The following is a 19,058-nucleotide window of genomic DNA, read 5'->3' on the forward strand; positions in this document are numbered from 1 at the left end:
GCTATGGGAAAGGCAACACCTGTGATCGAATGAGGCGGACTCGAGGCGGTCGGGGCCTCCGTCGTCAGAAGCAGCGAGGGCTTGAATGCGGCGGGGCGCGCGGCGTGGATTATAGATTTGTTGATGGGCAGACATGTCCACCCCCATTGCCGCAGTAAAACGTCGAACACCATATTTTTATCTGTTACCGATCTATCAGCTACACTTTTTATCATGTATAAGCACTGTACGGCACATCTTTACAACCAGTTTTTATTACGTATGTTATCGTGTCTACGAATGGTGGTTGTACCGATGTTTTTATAGAGTATAGGTGCGAAAATAATAGTGCTCGACTACAACGTCGACTTTACAAGAGGGTCCAGTGTTTTCAGTTGGAGTGTACTAACTACACTATGTCAAAAGTTCGTGCTATTTATAAGAGAAGGGTCGCATATACTACCCTGGTTCCATACTACACATACGTATGTACTCAAAATTATTACTGAAAACGGAAAGTTACAAACGGTAAAGGTTTGGTACTCTCGTACCCAAATATTATTTAAACGAAAACTAAATATGTTATACAATTGGAAGTAATATCAGGAACTGGTGTCGCCCAGACATTGACGACATAATTGTTGCACAGTGTCAACTAATTCTTAAATGTTTAGTCTTAGGCTCATAAGTTGATTCGGGAAATTATGTTCAACAATCATCGGAATTCCGGATCGTGTCAAACAATACGATATGGTGTAACGGGAAGTGACCTACGTATACTCGACGTGATTTGATGTAAATCCGTAAAAGTTTATGGATCGATAAGAAAAACGCCAATAAAAACCACCTTTTCATTGAGTCTTTCATGATTTCATCACATTGAGTAATTGTAAAGTCTCTGTCATTATAAATTACATTGAATAAATGACAAGTTTTCTCTCACTAATTCATTAATACATTATATAATGTATAAAACCTTCATTGAACGGGTTTGTGACCCACACAATATAATTCGACATGTTAAATGGTGCTTAATACCAAAGAATCAAAGGTATGGAGGACACAAACATGCTCGCTGAATAGTTCATCCGTTTGCCGTTTTTGTACAATTTGTACTTGTCATATATATTTTAGTACGAGATGTTTGATATCTTTTTACGGTTTTGCCACAGTCAAAATTTCATTTAATATGAGGTAAGACACAAATGGGTCGTAGTTAGAATACTCTTATGTAAAGAATTGTTCTCTTGTATAGCTCCCCACTAGTTATTGTACAAGGCATAAATAAAATAAATAGGTTCAATACAAAAACACGTGACTCCCTCAGGAGTTTTCGTCCGTAAACGATTAGTAAATTCTAAACCGAAACTTAGTTAAAACACTTTTTAATTCTTAAGCAAGTATATACCTATGTAAATTAAAGTAAAATTAAATTATCAATAAACCGTCTCCTGTACGTGTTCATTACTTGTGAATTTTGTAAGTTTACATAGTTCGCATTTGGTCACGGTCTAAATCGAAACTCGTTAAAGGTAGGCGTCAGGGAGTGTATTTTGTAAATTCTTTTAATGTAAAATGTTTGTGATCGTTTTTTGTTTTATGTACTATACGTCTTTCTCGTACTCGTCGTATTTTCGTAAATGGTGTGACCGTCATGTTAACATCGTTGATGCTGTATTATTTTCACGTTCTCTTCTATGTTCTCGATGTTCACGTTCTCCTCTAATGGGGACACAATTTCACCGTAAAATCGGCCACTAATGTGCAGACAAAACAAAAGAGTTGGTAAGAAACTCAACTGGAAATTTCCATANTTTTAATACTTGTAAATAAAAACTTTTGGCCCGTAATTTATTTTCCTCATTGTAGCGACCAGAGAGAGGGGGGGGGATATATCCACTCTCTGATTGTGTTACGTTATTATGAGAGTAGGCCTACTCTGTTTGATTCTGAAATTGTATATATTAAAAAATGTGTGTGTGTGTGTGTGTGTGTGTGTGTGTGTGTGTGTGTGTGTGTGTGTGTGTGTGTGTGTGTCCGAATCTGTAGCCTGTTATTGTCTCATTATACCGCACTGTGAATGAATTAAAAGTAAATATATAAGTCGTCATGAACACATCTGTCCATAAGAGGGCTGCTGTGCCTCCTGTCATCATTAATGGACGTCTCTTTAAAATGACCGCTCAGAGGAGAGGAGTTCTCATTTCTCTAACCGCCTGCTGCTTCCCCTCTTCTCTACTCGGTTCCCCTCCTCGGCTCCTCCGCTCGCATCTCCTGTGGGCGGGACTAAGTCTCGAGGATAGGAGTCGAGGAGGGGAGTTAGAGAAATGAGAAAGGGCCATGGGCTACATGTGGCCATCACAAGTAAAATCATAACGAAAACTACGCCGGTAAAATATGTGTGAAAACGGCTTATTCCACAATATGATAGCAACAAATAGTCAAGATAGTTTGATGAGCTTGCTATGCTAACATCACCTGTATAATTCCCACATTCATAACAGCGTTGTGATGCCAAACAGCTTTCAGACTAAAACACATTCACTGATGGGGATGGGGGATATTTATCAGCTGCTTGTGTGTGACAGTCAGACAATGAAAACTTTACAGCGGCCGCTGCCGCGAGTTAACGGGAGAATAAACTCCGGTGCACGAGCAGCACTGCAGCAGGCAGTAATGCAGCTGAACCACATTAATTTAAAAAAATGCACCACGGCACTCTGGATAAAGGTACAAGGCTGGAGAAGCAGTTCTTTAATTTAATCTGGCTTCGTATAATTAAAAACTACCCGACGCAGTCCTATATTGATGTTGTTGTGAGCGGTGTTGCGGAGAAAATCCGTAAAACGCCGTGTGGGTCATAAGAAGGCACGTAAACGGTTACGTCATGACGCAAACGATGACGCAATAATTCACCTTTGAACCTAATTCACCTTTGAACCTGCATCTGTAACAATGAGTGGACCAAAGAAAAGAAAAGTCAACATTGAGTCCCGAGTGTATAATGAGGAGTGGACAGCTAAATATTTTTTTACCGTTCTGCTACTGGCCCGGCCCGTCTGTCAAATTTACAACTCATAGTGGCCCCCGAGCCAAAAAGTTTGCCCACCCAAGGTCTACAGTCTGACAGTTTGGAGGGCTCAGTGTACAGGAGGGTTCACCCACGGTTCCTTACTGAACATAATGACACTTCACCACATGAAGTCAGGAAGACATGTGATGATCATGTCAGATTTTCTTCGTCCTCTTTGCCCTCATTATTCAGATTTTCTACAACATTGTATCTGTCCAATAGTGAGCCACATGTTTTAGACCAGAGAAGAAAATCCTGATTGCTTCAATATTTTTGCCTTGAATAAACTGATGAATAAAGGGCTTAGTATCTAAATCTGACAAATAATTTTAACAGATGGCATAAAAATTATTATTTTTTACTAAATGCAAAATTGAATTTGATTTAAATGTACACATAGGATAATTTATAGGAGAAAATACAATTTAGAAACAGAAAATAATCAGAGTCTGAGCCCTCCACAGTCCCTATTATCAAAGGTTTAAGAGAGGACATCATCCTCTCTTTTTTGGGCAACTTTCAAGCTCTCCTCCACTCTGTTTTGAGATCAAAGGACCCTGAGGAGCGTCGGAGTCTGCTTTTTGTGCATTTTCGGGTCAATAATGTGGCCTTTTTGGCAGATTTACTAAAGGTGTGCAGCTGCTGCTCTGAGGAAAGATCAGGCTGAATTTACAATGGGCCTTAATGGAGACATGTTGAAAGTTTGTGTCACTTCATGCCCTCAAGAGGCATTTTCTTTAATTTGTTTGCTTACATTTTTTTAATTTTTCAACGTAGGAGAGGTTTTCCTACAATTCAAGCATAAAATAATGTCCAAGGAGTGTAGGGTTTTGGAGTTATGGCAGGCAGTGCTTGAATTGGGGCGGTACTCACCGGTACGCAGTACCGGCACTTCTGATTTTTACCCATGTGGTACCGGCACTTCTTACTGAGTATCGGCAAGGTGCCGGTACTCAGTAAAATGCCGGTACTCAGCCGCCGGCAATATACGTATATTGTAAACGCAACGCAGCGCAAATGTGGGTCTGACTCTGCCTCACAGAGGGTGACTGGCTGTCTACATGACGTGGCCTGCCAACATTGCCACTTTCATACAGATCATACTAATGCCCTCCATTGGTCTCTGTGTCATTCAAGCTCGGGAGGGTGTGTGTTGGTGTATGTGTGGCGCGAGCGAGCGAGAAAGCGCGCGCACCGGTTACGTGTATTGTTGTTAGCATCTGGTGCTAGCTAGCTGCGCTAACGGATATAAGGAGCTGTTTCAACAACAAGGTGGAGGGATAGTCCTTTGCTGTCAGACTGAGAGGCTGATAACTACAGCTCTGGTGAGGTAAATTACTCTCTGAGTCTTTAGATAGTTAACTTAGTTTAAGTTATCTCAGTGGGTCTCAAACGGTTCGGTCACCATTTATGTAAACACATATTTCCATTTGAGGGGGTAGTGATTAGTAAAATATGCATGAATAATACAAACAAAATGTTAACTAGGTGAAAAAAGGTAAGATAAACTTGTTGAGAGCTAAAACTAGTCTTTGCTGTTGCCTCAAAGAGGAGCAGGGGGGAGAGGAGGGAGACAGGAGAGGCCGATTCAGGAGCCCAGACACACTCACAACTATAAATGAACCAAAAACAAATAAATAAACAAGTTTCAATGTTTTTTCATATTGGATATTGTATGTTATTGGTTATGGCCATGTACTTATGATTTTATGATTATTTAAATGTATACATTTTTGTTTGATATGGGTGTAGTCTCTTTATTTCCCTCTCAAAATGCACCAGATTGATGCATTTAAGTCCAACATTTAAAAAAAAATCTTACCGGGGGAGCATGCCCCCGGACCCCCCTATAGGATTTGAGGCCCGGCCCCACTGTTCCCAAATAGATTTGCAATTTTTTTTAAATAGTAACCCATCTCCATATGTTTCTTTTTGGGTAGTAGATTTAAACTAGAGGGCTATCACTTTGTGCAGCAACGCTATTGACAAATAAATCCAGCAAAATGGCACAAAAAACTGGTAGTGGCCTCAGGGACGAGGAGTCATTTAACCAGCCAGTAGGAGTCAAGCTTTACTTTCTTTTATATCCATAAAGAAAAAGTAAATCTGTTTACAGTTGTTTCATTATGGATGTTGAGAGGTATCCATATATCTCTTCATTTTGCTCTCAAAGTGCACCAGATTGATGCATTTAACTTNGGACATATTGCGCTGTCGGGCGTTGACCAATCACGAAGCGTCATTTCTTGACTGGCAGCAAAAACAACCAATCACAGCAGTGTTTCTCTGGCTGGCTCTGTCCAATCACAAACAAGAAGTGTTCTCCCTAAAGGAATACCCTTTCCGTCCAATGTGAAATGCTGTGGTGTTTCCTGAAATGCTGCGGCATTTTCTGAAATGCTGTTGTGTTTTGTGAAATGCTGTTGTGTTTTCTGAAATGCTGTGGTGTTTTGTGAAATGCTGTGGTGTCTTGCACTTCAGGGCCACCGTAAGGTTGCTTACGTAATAGAAATCCAAAAAATAGGTACAAAAATGTTCCGACATTTTCCGATTCACTAAACATTGCGAACCGACGAGGAAAGTGCGTACGGCACTTCCTATGCCGGTTTCCCTTTATAAATCACAATCGACTCGAAATGCGGTGCAACTTTTGCGGGCTTCACGTAACGCCCATATTTGCCTATAAATAGTCAAAGAAACGCCCATTCATTCATTCATTTTGACTGACTTTATGAAGAAGATCGCAGGAGATTACGACAGAACTGCTAAAAAAGTCTGTGTAAACAAAGCATTGTGGGGATTTGAAGGACGCGAAGTCTACCCATGTGCAGCCTCGAAATTACCCCCAAACCAAGGACGTGGCCTCGGTGGAATTCCAAGTATGCTGGAGATTGGAACAGTGGAACACTCGATGACGTAGTATCCTTTAAATATTGGCTTGGAAGCCAGTTTCCTCGCGATTGAGAAACGGCCACGTAGTTTACAGAGATCCTGTATGAGAAACCAAAGTGATTTTGGAAATTAGCTACAATAGTGATTTTGGAAAATTGCACAATATAAATCTATTCTAGTAGACCTCAACAATGGAATTATGATCAGTGGAAATGGCCATGACATGGGACCTTGGCTTTAATCAATTTGTGAAAATGAATTCTTCATATATGATAAATGAGAGGTAACATTTTATTTATGGTATTGTTTCCACATATTTCTCTCCATTCTTCCTTCTGCCAACGGTGTCGCAGTTTCTCGTCTCTCCCGTTTTTGTGCTTAGTGCGTACGCATGGGTTAGAGTTTGCGTAGAGGACCGCACATTTTCCCGTCAAGTTAGTATTTTATAAATCGCAAACATTGCGTAGAAACTGGCGTACGCCATTTTTTGAGCGTATATCCCTTTATAAATGAGGCCCCAGAGATGACGTCAAATCCAACGGGATGCCATAAATAAACTACACAGACTACTTAATGATTACATTTAGGTAAACTTTAGAATACAACCTCTTTGGACAATTGATATACTTATTGAAAAAAAGCTACAACATGTACCTTGTAAAATGCCGTTTAAAACTTTGTAATAGCCTTCATTTTCGCTAAATTGATTTATCAACTTGTAATACTTTTTAAGACTCCGCGGACACCCTGGCGTTATATTTGACAGGTAAGACACAACAATGGCAGCATAAACAGATGGCCAAGAAAGATTTGTATATCTTTAAAGAAAACAAACTAAAAGGTCGTTAAAGGTCAGAGATTACGATCAAGTACTTTTATTTAATTGATTTATTTTGCTAAATATAACTCAACTAATGCTTCTTTTACTTCAAAATCCGCTCCTCCAAATTTCTGACTTACAACTCAAAATCCAACATTAAATAACAATTTTAAACTAGACAAAGAAAAGTGGACTATAAAACATTAAGAGGCTTGAATGTTTTACATTTTTGCTTGAAAAGTGAGAGAAGAAATGTATTTTTTCAGTAAATTAATTAATAGTCTTTTTAGCTTTGATGCACCTTACATGGATATATTTTTACAGCAAATATTAACACTTTTAAAATCAGTTACGAGTTAATTAAAAATGTTATCAAACTTAAGAAAATAATGAGGCCTGGAGAATAATGCAAATCATCAAGTTTATTTCCTGCACATTTAAAAGCAAATAAAAGACGCTTGCATCTATGAATGACAGCCCCGTTATTTTAGAAAAAGAACAAAATAACCCCTACATCCGCTCAGACTGGACCAGACTTCCTGCGGTGTGTGTGTGTGCGATCATTTATATCCAAACTCTGCACAACAGGAAGTGTAAACCAAAGTCTGTGTTGCCCGCTAGTGGTAAAACAAAATAAAAAAAACAGTGCACAAACCCAATCTGTCACTCTAATAAATTAGCTCAGTAATTTCTGCTCATCATCAGCCAGTATTTACACCAGTGCTTCAGCCAGGGAGACATTTTACAATTCAAAAGAAAACATAACACAAAAAACAAAGATTTCAATTCAGTAAGTGGGAAGTTATTGTTCTGATTGATTAACAGACAGGAGTAGAAAACGGGCACACGTCCAGGGCTAGACTAACTCTTTAAGATGTTCATAACCCAAAGCGCGTGTGTGTGTGTGTGTTCACATGAATAGACCTCAGTGTGTCGGGTTAAAGGGCACCTCGCTCCACTCACTTCAAGTTATTTATTCACATTGAGGAAGTGGGAACCAGGGTATTCTTCACGTTGTTGGCTGAAATACTTAATCGATAAACAAATTAATTAAAAATGTATGTTTTAAGTTATTGTTTAATATTTCAGCTGTACTTTCCATTTTGTTAGATGTGATGTTCAAAGGTTTTAAAATGAGAACATGTCAGCAGAAACCAACAATGTCACACATTCAGATGTTCTTGTATTTTTCACTTTTGTTTTGCCGTCATGTCACGCCCAGGGTATAACATGAACTCTATGAGATGTTGTACTTGCAAAAATAGTGACTCAGTCCTTCTGACATTTTGAAAGAAAAAAAAACATCGTTGTTATGCGAATGTGTGACCGCCAACACCAGAATCTGTGCAGTGAAACAACAAATCAACTCAAACAACAGAACAAATCAATCCAAAAACAAAAACGGCATGTGTTACCGTGATCCTGGTGCCATTTCTAAATTCATACGCAAAATACTTAATCATGTTCTCTCAAATAGTTACTGATGTCTGTCACAAGAAGACTTGATAACATATTTTGCCTGAACGACAGTCCTGAAGCCAAAGATACTCAGTTTACCGACAGAAAGAGAAATAAACAAGGAAAAGGGTGACAGTTCAGAGACTAGAAGATATTCAGGCTTTTCTCTTTAAGGTGAATCAACTTATGACTTCATTATCTCAGTTGGTTAATTGCTTCATTGAATCAAAGATCCAGCCTGATATCAGAAAAGGAGGAAAAAAACAATCAAACGGTCTCACAATGATGACATCAGCAGTCATACTGAGGCTTTAACAACAAATATAATCTTAAAGAAAAACCAACAACCGTAAGAGAAATGTCTTCCCCTTAAAACCCAACACACCTGGTTCAGGATCCTCTGCACTCCCTCTGACAGCCTCATGAAAGAGAGAGAGTGTGTGTGTGTGTGTGTGTGTGTGTGTGTGTGTGTGTGTTGTACAGTTCTTAAGCTAAGTAAAGAGCCAGTCATCGCTGTGCTTGGCACTGGTCAAAGTTCCTCAGTAGAGAGGGCAGAGTGCGCTCTCATCCCTCCTCTTCTTCCTCCTCCTCCTCTTCCTCCTCCTGCTGCTGCTGCTGCTGCTCTTCTAAGGCGGGATGATGAAGGTTAGTCCCGCGGTGTCGGGCGCCGTCACTCGTCGGAGCCGGCTGAGCGTTTCTGATTTCTTTTGCGAGGAGATCTTTTTGGAGACGCTTTGTCTGGAGAGGAAGGAGAAACATGTGAGTGATGGATTAAAAAATACAACAAACACATTTCATTTATAGTCAAGTGAAACAAAAAGGTACATTTTTACATTCACGTTTTAGAGGTTTTCAAATTAAACTTTAAATGTCTTATCACGTTACCTTTCTCTTACACAATTTTAATTAAGTGAATAAGGAAAGCAAAATAGGGAATCTAAAAGGTAGAGTTGCTCCGATGGCTTTTGATCAAAAACAGCTCAATATGTATTCTTACTAGCCAACATTTTCTAAATCCTACAAGCCACTACTGGAGAGATTTCATATCCTAAAACAACTGAAATACATTTTTAATATTGTTGGTTCATTGGGAGAAGAGGAAATGTTCGTGATTGCTGTTGAACAACATTTATAAATCAGAGCATTTGTAAAGAGAGGAAGCTTATTTGCAAAAAGGAATTATACCACTCAGGCATCAGCACTGATTTGCATGTTAGTGAAATGAGTTCTCTCTCACACACACTCACACACACACACAGCAGACCTCACCTCTGCGACTCTGCACTGAAGACGCAGGAAGACATGAGCAAGGAAAAGGAGAAAAGACAGAAGAGTGAGTGACCCTCATGCACAGTGGAGGTCAAAGGTCAAACAGTTGAAGCAGGAAGAGAGCAGAGACACACATCAGCTGATCACCGAGGAAACAAACATCAATACCCACCACTTGCTATTTAAGGAGAGAGAAACACCAAGACATGTATTTTTCACTTGAACAACATTTTGAAATGTCAGTGTCATCATGTTTTAAGCTTATTGTTCCACTACTATTATTATTATTATCATATGATTGTTACCATGATGTGAATAGCTTATCTTTGCACTAACATTTTAGTATTGTCATTATTCAAATGTGAACAGTTTGAGGGTAGATATTTAACCTTTTCTGTGTGTTGACGTTTACGACCAACCCTGGCTCTGTTATCTCTCTTAAGGAATGGGAGGCTTCACCTATCTTGATAAAGTTCAACTCTCTGTCACGAAATGGTTTACGGCCGTGGGAACGCTGGCTTCGAGGCCATTAAGGGTCAGACGCAAGTGTGTGTGTGTGTGTGTGTGTGTGTGTGTGTGTGTGAGTGACCTACTGATCTGGTTGAGTGTTTCCTGAGGGATCCAGCTCAGGTCCACGTCGTTGTGGCTGGATGTTCCCATCTCCACCTTTGCAGCCGGACGCCGCCTCTGCACACCACAACACACACAGATTGATAAAACGTCAAAAAACAAGCTGCAGTAAAATCATAAATATTACAACAATTATTTGTATGCTTGCATGTCACTCATCTGAATACCGTTCACATATTGTGAGGGCTGCAAGTGATTTTCTTTTAGCCTATAAAATGTAAAAAGTAGTGGAAAAGCCCACTAAACATCACCACATGTATATTTAGTTTGCAATTAAGCATATTCCCAAGTTTCAAAAGGTGAATTTGTATCATTTTTCTTATATAAATGACTTGAACGAAAAGGGTTATTTTCCCTCAATTTATAAATAATTGGCTTCCTTTTTTTTGTTTTCTTGAGTGTAATTTTCCATTTTGCCCCAGATACTGATGTTGTAATATTTGTTTTTGTTTTCATCCGTACCTTCCTGGACTCCATCAGCTGGTGAAGGCCGACAACGACCAGCAGCCCGAGGCCGGACAGGAAGACGTACAAGAAGATCCTGGGAGAGGAAAGACGTATTCAAGAGGGTCAGAACAGATTCAAGGATCAATGAAGAACAGTGGAAGTAAAAGAGGAGACTTCAAAGCAGCATGAAGAAAAAAAACTCACGTCTCTCCGTCTATTCCGTCCTCTCTCTCTGTGATGGTCACGGTCTGGTTGAACACTGCGTCCTGGAAAATGTTTCCCTACAGAGAGGAGGAGAGGAAAGAGAGGTTTAGAGAAAGCAACATCAGAGATGAAGATGATAATGAAAAAGAGAAAAAGGTCAGAGGTTGGAGATAAGAAAAAGAAAGATACAAATTACTTTTCCTTTTTTAAATCATTAGTCAGCCCAGACTTTCTTACCCTCATCTTTCACTATATGAACACCAGGGTTTCCGTTAGCCGGTAATTACCGGTTTTTAGCTGGTAACATTTAGAAAAACCCGGTAAATTCAAACCCTGCTGGTCAAAATGTCCCGTAATAATTAGGGATGCTCCGATCGATTGGCCGCCGATCATAAACGGCCGATATTCACTCTTAATAGTTTGATCGGGGCTCTCTATAAAGGCCCATCAGGAGAGCTGGATCTGATCGATATGGACATAAACGAGAGAGAAGTATAACCGGACTCGAGAGAGAGATCAGATCAGCTGCTGCGTCTGACGGAGACACGCAGCTCTGCATGATCACCTGAAGCCCCGCCCACTGTTTAGAGAGCTGCATGAGAAACTGACCGGCTGTCAGGAGAGAGAGAGAGAGAGAGAGAGAGAGGGAGGGAGGAAAAGAGAGGCTCCGTTTCTCCCGTGTTATTATCCAAAGTTAATGTAAACTTTTGAATAATGTACTTCATCTACTACAAGTAGTTTGTTTGAATGTAAAAATTATGTTGTTTGTGGAATCATTTATTGAAAAATGAATCTGAACTTTTCGATCTGTTACGATTATAAACTGAAGCAATATAAAACTGAGCCCATTAACTGAGTTTTAAACATCAGCATATCCGGTCATAGTCCGGTAATTACCTGCTGACGGAAACTCTGCTACACAATTCTAATTATTATTATTAGTATTGAAACATGACCGGTAAGTTTCAAATTTGTCCGGTAAAATAAATGATTTCCGGACACTTAACCGGCAAGAGAAAATCCTAGCAGAACCCCTGATGGTCATCAGGTTAGCTTGAACACAATCTGCAGTTTGATCCAAATCTCAGACTTTAAGGATCTAACTTATAAAATACACACATATCTAATCACAAGTAGAGGAACTGGTGAGAAAGGAAACAGGATACTAAGTGTGTCATGGTGTTGTGTAATTGTCTACCTCCGCAGACTATGAAGAAAGACTAACATATGTCAGGGACCTACAATTGCCCAATATTGGCAAGAATCTAGTATTTGATGTCTTTCTCTCCTTACGTTGCCGTCCTTGTAGTTGAGGTTGATGACGAGTCCAAACGGCCGCCCCCCCATGGGCTCTGCGGGGATGAAGGAGTACTCGAAGGTGGCCTGCCGACCCCCGGGGACTTCAATGCCGAGCTGCAGCGCTGTGAAGTTCTGGATGTAGAACTGGTAATCCTGAAAGAAAAACACAGGAAGTTAGAAATAATTCTTCCTTTCAATGCTACAATTCTTTTCTTGTGTATTTATTTCTGTATCATTTGTATCTTTAAGTTTGTGCTATCTTGCGGTAAGTATTTCGGGTTTTTTTGTACCTGAGGGTATCTGAAGGAGGCATCCAGAGACTCCACGATGAAGTTTTCTGATCCCTTGTTGCTGAAGCCGAGCAGGAACTTTACGATGTCGTTGGCAGGGAAATCTGCAGAGAAAAGACAAGTTCATTCTGCTGTTGCTTGACTTAAAAATGTAATCTTTTAATTTTGAAGATGTCATAGAAAGTTACCGTCTCCTTTGACGAACAAGATGGTGGTGTCGGCGTTAGGAGAAGCTTTCACCTCTCCAACCAACGCCTCCTCCTCTTCATCTTCTTTTTCTTCCGTCTACACAGACACACAGGTTTGGTTTCAATAATTATCAATAGGAGCTTAATCTTTGTGTTGTATATTAAAATCAGAGGTTAAATCTTTACTCGTTCGGATTGTTTTCATATCCTATAAGAAGCATTTGCTTTGGACTTCTCTAAATAATGCAAAAGAAAGCTATATTTGTTGTGATATAACTTAAGCGCCGTCAGGAGATTAATAAGAAAATGTGTAGCAATTACTTTCACAATTGATTAATGTGTTAAGAATATTTGATTTAATCATTTACGAGCAAAATACAGCCACAAGTACTTTCTCTACCAGTTGATCTTTTAAGAATATTTTACTGAACTATTAAGTAATAAATGACAGAAAAGAGCTGAAATCACCCATCATAATTATGATCCTCTTAATTTCCTAGAACTAAAGATGACGCCTGATTAGAACTCACTAGTTCCACGTTTTCATCGTCTTCCACTTCCGCCTCGTCGTCTTCATCCGTTGCATCGTCCACAACGTCTTCATCCACGTCCACAGTTTCAGTCTCAGCTTCAGCCTCCGCCTCCTCGTCCTCCGTCAGATCCTGGGCACTCACCATCGGCCCTTTAAAAAATATATTGTTTGTTATGTCATTTGATAGACATTACACAATGGGAGATTTGGGGGGAAAACAAATTGTTTTATTATCTTTTGTGACAAGTGGCTGCTAGAAAAATCTGGGAATCCAAAAGCACACTTAGTCCTCTCAACCAGCCACTGGCATGACATTGTCCCAAAAAAAGTCTGCAAGACTGTAATTTTCCTTCTGTGGATCAAAACGTTTCCACATGAAAAAGGATGTTGGGTTGGGAGTTTATAGAAATTGTTTCGAGGGTAAGGTCTACTAATTACAGGGACAAAGACTGGAGCTGCACAATACATTGAGTTTTATTAAATAGTCATCATGTCTATTTGTGATATAGCCAAACCTGGACAAACGTTTTTTTTGTAAATAAGTAGAGAATGCACTTTAAAAAAGGCAACCATTAATATATATGTTTTTCTTTTCATTCAACGATGTTCAACTGGTTTAATAAAATATTGTAAATAAAATCCTATGTATGTTATAGTTTAGCAGTTTGCTTCAGGCTAATATACAGCTGATATCTATAGCCACACCTCCATGTTAATGCTATAAATACTGCTTACATTTACAACGAATGTAGACCTGCAGGTTTTTTATGATGAGGTGTGCCAGTAGGAGTTTTTATTAAATACACTTCACTAAATCGAATACGTTCCAAGACAATTGTAGTGAAGGGGAACATTTCACAGTATTTACATCTGAGATTTTGTTAATAAATAGGTATACAGCTGCATATTTTAAAATACTGATAGGACAAACACATCATATTCATACGTATTCTTAAGAACCTAACTTGATCGAATGTATTTAGTTCCATACCTCTGGTCAGGGGTCCTTAAAAATACCAGCCTACTAAACCACAGCCGCAAATGTTAGCTGTTAAAGCTAAGCTAGCTAGCCTGACAACATGTGAAACAAGCCAGTTGAATACAACTTGTATAGATGTGTATTGAAAACTAACACTAATAGAGACATAGAGTCAAGAGTTTAGACTTGATACAATATTTGTTTAACGTGTAATATGTCTAGGAAGCGACAGTGACAGCTAACCAAGGTACTTAGCATCCCGGCTACCAGCTAACAAGCAGATAGTAAGGACACGTCAGTGTAAGCAGTAGCATATAAATGCATGTAGCAAACTTAAAGGGACCATAAATGGTGACAATTACGCTTTCACAAAAACAGAAACTACACGTTAATACTTCATCAATTTCCACAAAGAACAATTAAGCATTTCATTTGTATACCCATATTTACTCTTCAGCTAGCACATGTCAAATGGAGAATGGCCTCCCCCTTAGCGGCTAGTTAGCTTAGCAGCTAATACTAGCGTGTAACGCTCACAAGCTCATTCAACCTTTTTGCCTCGACCACTGTAAGAAGCCATATTAAAGAATTACCTTTGATGAGGAGTGTCGCTGGGAACGCTATCAGCGCCAGCAGCAGCAGTTTGGGTAAAAATGTCATCATTCTGGAGACGAAATCAGTGCGTTTTTCATTCAGTGTCAGTCAGATAGCCTGGCTGTACGAGAGGCGAGCCACTTCCGTTAACTATGACGAAAGCGCAATAGATACCGGCCTCTAGTGTTGTGGTGGATTGGGCTACCTCTTTAAAATAGTGCCCGCAGCGATGCACTCCAAAAGTAAAAGTACTGTTCACTGTGAAAATACTCCCATACAAGCAAACTGTAGACTACTTAAATTATCTAAAGTAAAATATATTGATTGTTCAGAATATTTGGATTGCTATTTTGAAAATATCATTACTTTTTGCATCCAGCTTCTCCAATTTGAGGATATTTTTAGGACTTAATAACTTAAAGAGCCTGTGACACGAGTTTCCCCCATCATCCAAACCCATCAATTTGAGTAAATATTGTCCCCTTGAAAACCGTTACTGAACTGATTTTGGATATTTGTACTTTGATAACCATTAATCTGCCCTTCAATGTTGACAATTTTCTAGATCTTCTCGGGGATTCTTCAAATCCCGCCAAATTATGTGTGACGTCATTGCGGGCACAGCGCTCCAGCTGCACCGTTCAGGATCCCAGCATCTGCATGTAAACGCACGATGGGGCACACAGCAGCAAGCTCATACAGCGATGACAGTTTAATTTTGAACGTGTCTGAGAGCTCATATGAGGCTGAAGGATCGGTTTATTTTGTATCTGTTAGAAGTTTAGGAATTAGGTGCGTCAATATGGGCGATCATACGGTCATGTAGCCAGTGGTGGACTGGGACTAAAAATCAGCCCGGGACTCTCGACCGGCCCACTTCGGTACCACTAGTAAATTGTCAACGGGGGGAGTGGGGGATGTGCTAGTGACTTATCCGACCGGCCCACTTCGGTACCGGCCCATCGGGATTCGTCCGGGGCCAGTCGGTGTGGGCACGGTTCTGGGTGTTGTCGTCGTCGTCGTCGTTGTCGTCTGTCGGTCGTCAAAGTGCCATGTACGTAGTCTGTCGTACAGGGGGCAGTCGGTAGGCAGTGGAGGGGGGGCGTCAGTCGGTGTTACCATGCAAGGTAAAGTCCATCGGGAGAGACATTGTGTGATGTGACCTCTCATCCAGTCACACACTGTGACCTCTCCTGTTAGCTAATTGGTCTCGAAAACCGCGCTCTCAATTACTGATGGTAACGTAGAGGAAGACTTACCCCGTAAAAGATAAAATCAAAACTAAACACTAAATTAAACTCGACTAGGAATGTATGAAGTTTGTCGTCTCTCCGCGTGTATGTAGGTCTGCCTTGCGGCGAATGCTGATGCGCCGAGTCTGTTCTGGACTCGAAGGAAAGTCCGTGCCTCGTGTATGAGCACTTGCGTAGCATTTGTCTTGAGCTGCCCGACTACTGCCGTACACGTCGCCGTGACCGTATCAACCGGTACGCGACGTTGATGCACCTAAGCGGAGTGTTTGTACCTCTTGATGTAGTGTGTGTGTGGGGGAGTGGCAGCGCGCATTGGTAGTGTAGGACCCTGACAAGAGAGCGCGCAAATCGTGCATCTTGACACAAATGTTGATGTTTTGGAATTGTAGTGTATAGTCTGCAAATTCACCTAAAACTTTTCGACCTTAATAAAGTCGAATTATAGTTGTGCGAATTCGGTTAGTCATGACATGTAAGTCGCTTTATATGTTAAACGTCTGTTGTTGTAATCTTGTTCGGATATAAAGGTTGTGCAAAAATCAGGTCAAATGGAGTACTTCAATGTCTTGGTTGTATATATTGTGGTGGTCTTATCTGTATGTCAGTTGTGCATCAGACTTAAAATGATGTTGCACGGTGGTATTAGGTGATGACTAACGTCATCAGTTAGATAATTCGATGATTATGTGATTAAATATCTCTGGAGGAGGATGTGTGAATTTTTACTGGTTGTTACAATCGAAACAATGACGGGTGGATTGTATCGACTTATGTCACCGTCGGAAATCGATTTGTATGTGGTTTTCTAGTTAGTTTGTATAGTATGTATTGTCTTCATTTGTTTATGAGTACAGAGTATATGTTTGCATACATACTTTGGAATTTGTCAATTTATAGCGTCTTGTAGTGTCTGAAGACCAGAGGGGACCTTTACAAGGACACTTCCTCCTTTCCTTTTACTACCTGTTTCTCTCTTTCACGTTGAAGTACAGGTACACATTGACTCTTTATGTTTGCGGACACCAAACCGTATCTTTCTCTCTTCTTTCTTTCTATAAATTTAGACTAGTCAGGGTTGTCAGCTACAGTTAGATAATGATGCTTCCCTGCATGACATTCTCGCCTAGCTACGTACTCGCTTTGTCTTTATACTTCTAAGCCTTCGTAGATTATTGAAAAGATTACTGGAACTTTGTTGGAGTATAGCTGAAACTGAGTCCTGAAATTCTACGGTCTTCTTTAATTCTACTCTCATCATGTGTGTCCTTCCTTCGTCCCTCGTTTGTCCCCTATGATTGTAAGTGTATTCAATGGTTCACAATAACCTCGTCAAGGGGGGTTTTTTCGTGATAGGAGGGAGAAAAGTTTTATTTTTTTATGTATTGTTATAGACATAACGTTAATTTCTTACTTCCTAAATTCTCGGTCGTGTAATTCAAGTATGTTCATAAATGTGCTTTTGACTCATTGTGTAGCTAAGCAAACAAAATTAACCCCAAATATTTATTTGTATATTAATGAAAATATGTGGTCTAAAGATAAAATATCCTAGACTTACTTTACTCTCTTTCTCAGTGTACATTCTAATATATTTGTTTGATGACGGTTCGAGCGTGATAACTAGATATTCTCTGGTCACATCTCTTATTCTCCTTTCTCCATTAAGTCTCTCCGCTATTTTCACTTAAGTAAACCCTTACTTCGTTGGTTTCCTTCCTCCCTGACTAACCGTCAGCTGCAATCTTTAATGCGCAAACCTAATCCGAATCTTATCAAGAGTCGAATTAGAAGTTTGTATATAGGACTAAAACGTATAGACTACAAGGCGGACCATCACAATATCTACTTCTCTATCCGGTAATACTCGCGGGTACTGCATTATTAATCTTCGTGTCTCTATAGCTGGGCTCATTGAGAAGACACGTGTCTTCACCTGAGTTTGGCGTGTGTGACACAGTTTGTCATCAGATAAGACGATATCTCGTTATGTCTCACTGTGCACTTCCATTGAAGTGTCTTTGGTCAATACACCCTGCTCAAATTCGGAGACGTGCTCTGCTCCACACAAGCAGGACCTCTAAAGTCTTAATTCTGTAACTATGTGCAGAGACCAAATATTGTGTGTTTCTTTATATTGGATGTCATGGGCGTGACAGTCTCGGTCATACCAGCACCAAGTATCCACCACTTACGTAAGCGTAGACCTATTTTGCAGTGCGACGGTATCCAAATAGCAAGTCGACTTTTCGACCTCTCATACTTATATAATAATCATTATTTCTGATTTGACGTTATATTAAAATGTCCGATCAGGTTGAGCTATGCTAGTCACCTTTTGACCTGTAAGACTCTTTAGTTGTATTACCAAAACCGTAACTAATCACCAGTAGTGTTCAATTTTGATGCTAGTACTATGCCTATCTTAACTCTTGTATAATATGGTTGACGTCTTTATGGTCCTAGCTTTATTTTCGATGAGGATGCCTGGGTGCCATTGGGCTGTCTTCTAACGTAGGCTTGAAACGAAAGTACGACCGTCTGAATTTCTACGAGTTCTTCTTCCTACTATCGGATACATAAGGTGCACCATGCTACGATGTTGACCTGATTTGTCCTTCGATATGACCAATAAATCACCCTTACGCATTACAGTCCGTAGTTGTTATTGAGGTATATGTATGTTATATAATAAGTCGCTAAAATTGCGAACTGTAAATACTCTTAACTTAGTTAATTAGTAGATAATTTCTAATTCTAGTTCGGTCTTTTCTTATTTGTTACTTTAAAGTATAAAATATTTTTCGTTTTAAGGCCACAACACAGTTTTAGACAAAGGGGTGTTAAACACTAGCTGGAACGAATTGAATCCAGAATTGGACTTGAATTGGGAGCTGAAACGAGATCTTTTACGAGAAGATCTTACTATTTACATGGGAATTTATCATTACTTTGTCACCTAATGTACCCTAATTTGCACACAAAAAAAAATGGTTGTTACAACCCTTTTAATTACTATTTTACCGTTCTCTAATATAATAATAATAATAAATAGAGGGTGAGGGGCTAATGCCTGTTGATCCAGGTGGTAAAAGGGGGCGTCGCTCCGAGGGGGGCAACTGTCAAATGCACCCGACCCGACCCACGTCACCGC

General features: G+C 39.9%; 2 protein-coding genes across 5 annotated transcripts in view; one reads left to right on the forward strand and one right to left on the reverse strand.

The window, feature by feature from the left end:
- The window catches only part of gtpbp3 (GTP binding protein 3, mitochondrial), a 633,967-nt gene that overhangs the window by 80,702 nt on the left and 534,207 nt on the right, over positions 1-19,058 (forward strand). The window lies entirely within an intron of this gene.
- Positions 7,167-14,820, reverse strand: ssr1 (signal sequence receptor, alpha). 2 transcript variants are annotated; one of them, XM_010795187.1, is made up of 10 exons: positions 14,654-14,820; positions 13,080-13,231; positions 12,550-12,646; positions 12,362-12,465; positions 12,066-12,224; positions 10,773-10,849; positions 10,584-10,662; positions 10,085-10,178; positions 9,492-9,506; positions 7,167-8,960 (listed from the first exon to the last, which is right to left on the reverse strand). In XM_010795187.1, the coding sequence occupies exons 1-10, from the start codon at positions 14,721-14,723 to the stop codon at positions 8,893-8,895; spliced, it is 915 nt and encodes a 304-aa protein (XP_010793489.1). In that variant the 5' UTR covers positions 14,724-14,820; the 3' UTR covers positions 7,167-8,892. The 2 variants fall into 2 exon arrangements, with proteins under 2 accessions (XP_010793489.1, XP_010793490.1); XM_010795188.1 differs by lacking the exon at positions 9,492-9,506 and having other exon boundaries at positions 14,654-14,819.

The sequence above is a fragment of the Notothenia coriiceps genome, unplaced genomic scaffold (genome assembly GCF_000735185.1).
Source record: "Notothenia coriiceps isolate Sejong01 unplaced genomic scaffold, NC01 NC01_scaffold00037246, whole genome shotgun sequence".
Taxonomy (NCBI): Eukaryota; Metazoa; Chordata; class Actinopteri; order Perciformes; family Nototheniidae; genus Notothenia; species Notothenia coriiceps.

What these genes read in the sequence shown, in the direction of transcription:
- ssr1 (XM_010795187.1), bottom strand. Translation starts at nt 14,723, where the DNA reads ATGATGACATTTTTACCCAAACTGCTGCTGCTGGCGCTGATAGCGTTC. An exon ending in CCTCCTTCAGATACCCTCAG is followed by an intron (nt 12,225 to 12,361) that starts GTACAAAAAAAC and finishes TTTTTCTTTCAG; the next exon opens with GATTACCAGTTCTACATCCA. An exon ending in GACGGAATAGACGGAGAGAC is followed by an intron (nt 10,663 to 10,772) that starts GTGAGTTTTTTT and finishes TTCCTCTCCCAG; the next exon opens with GATCTTCTTGTACGTCTTCC.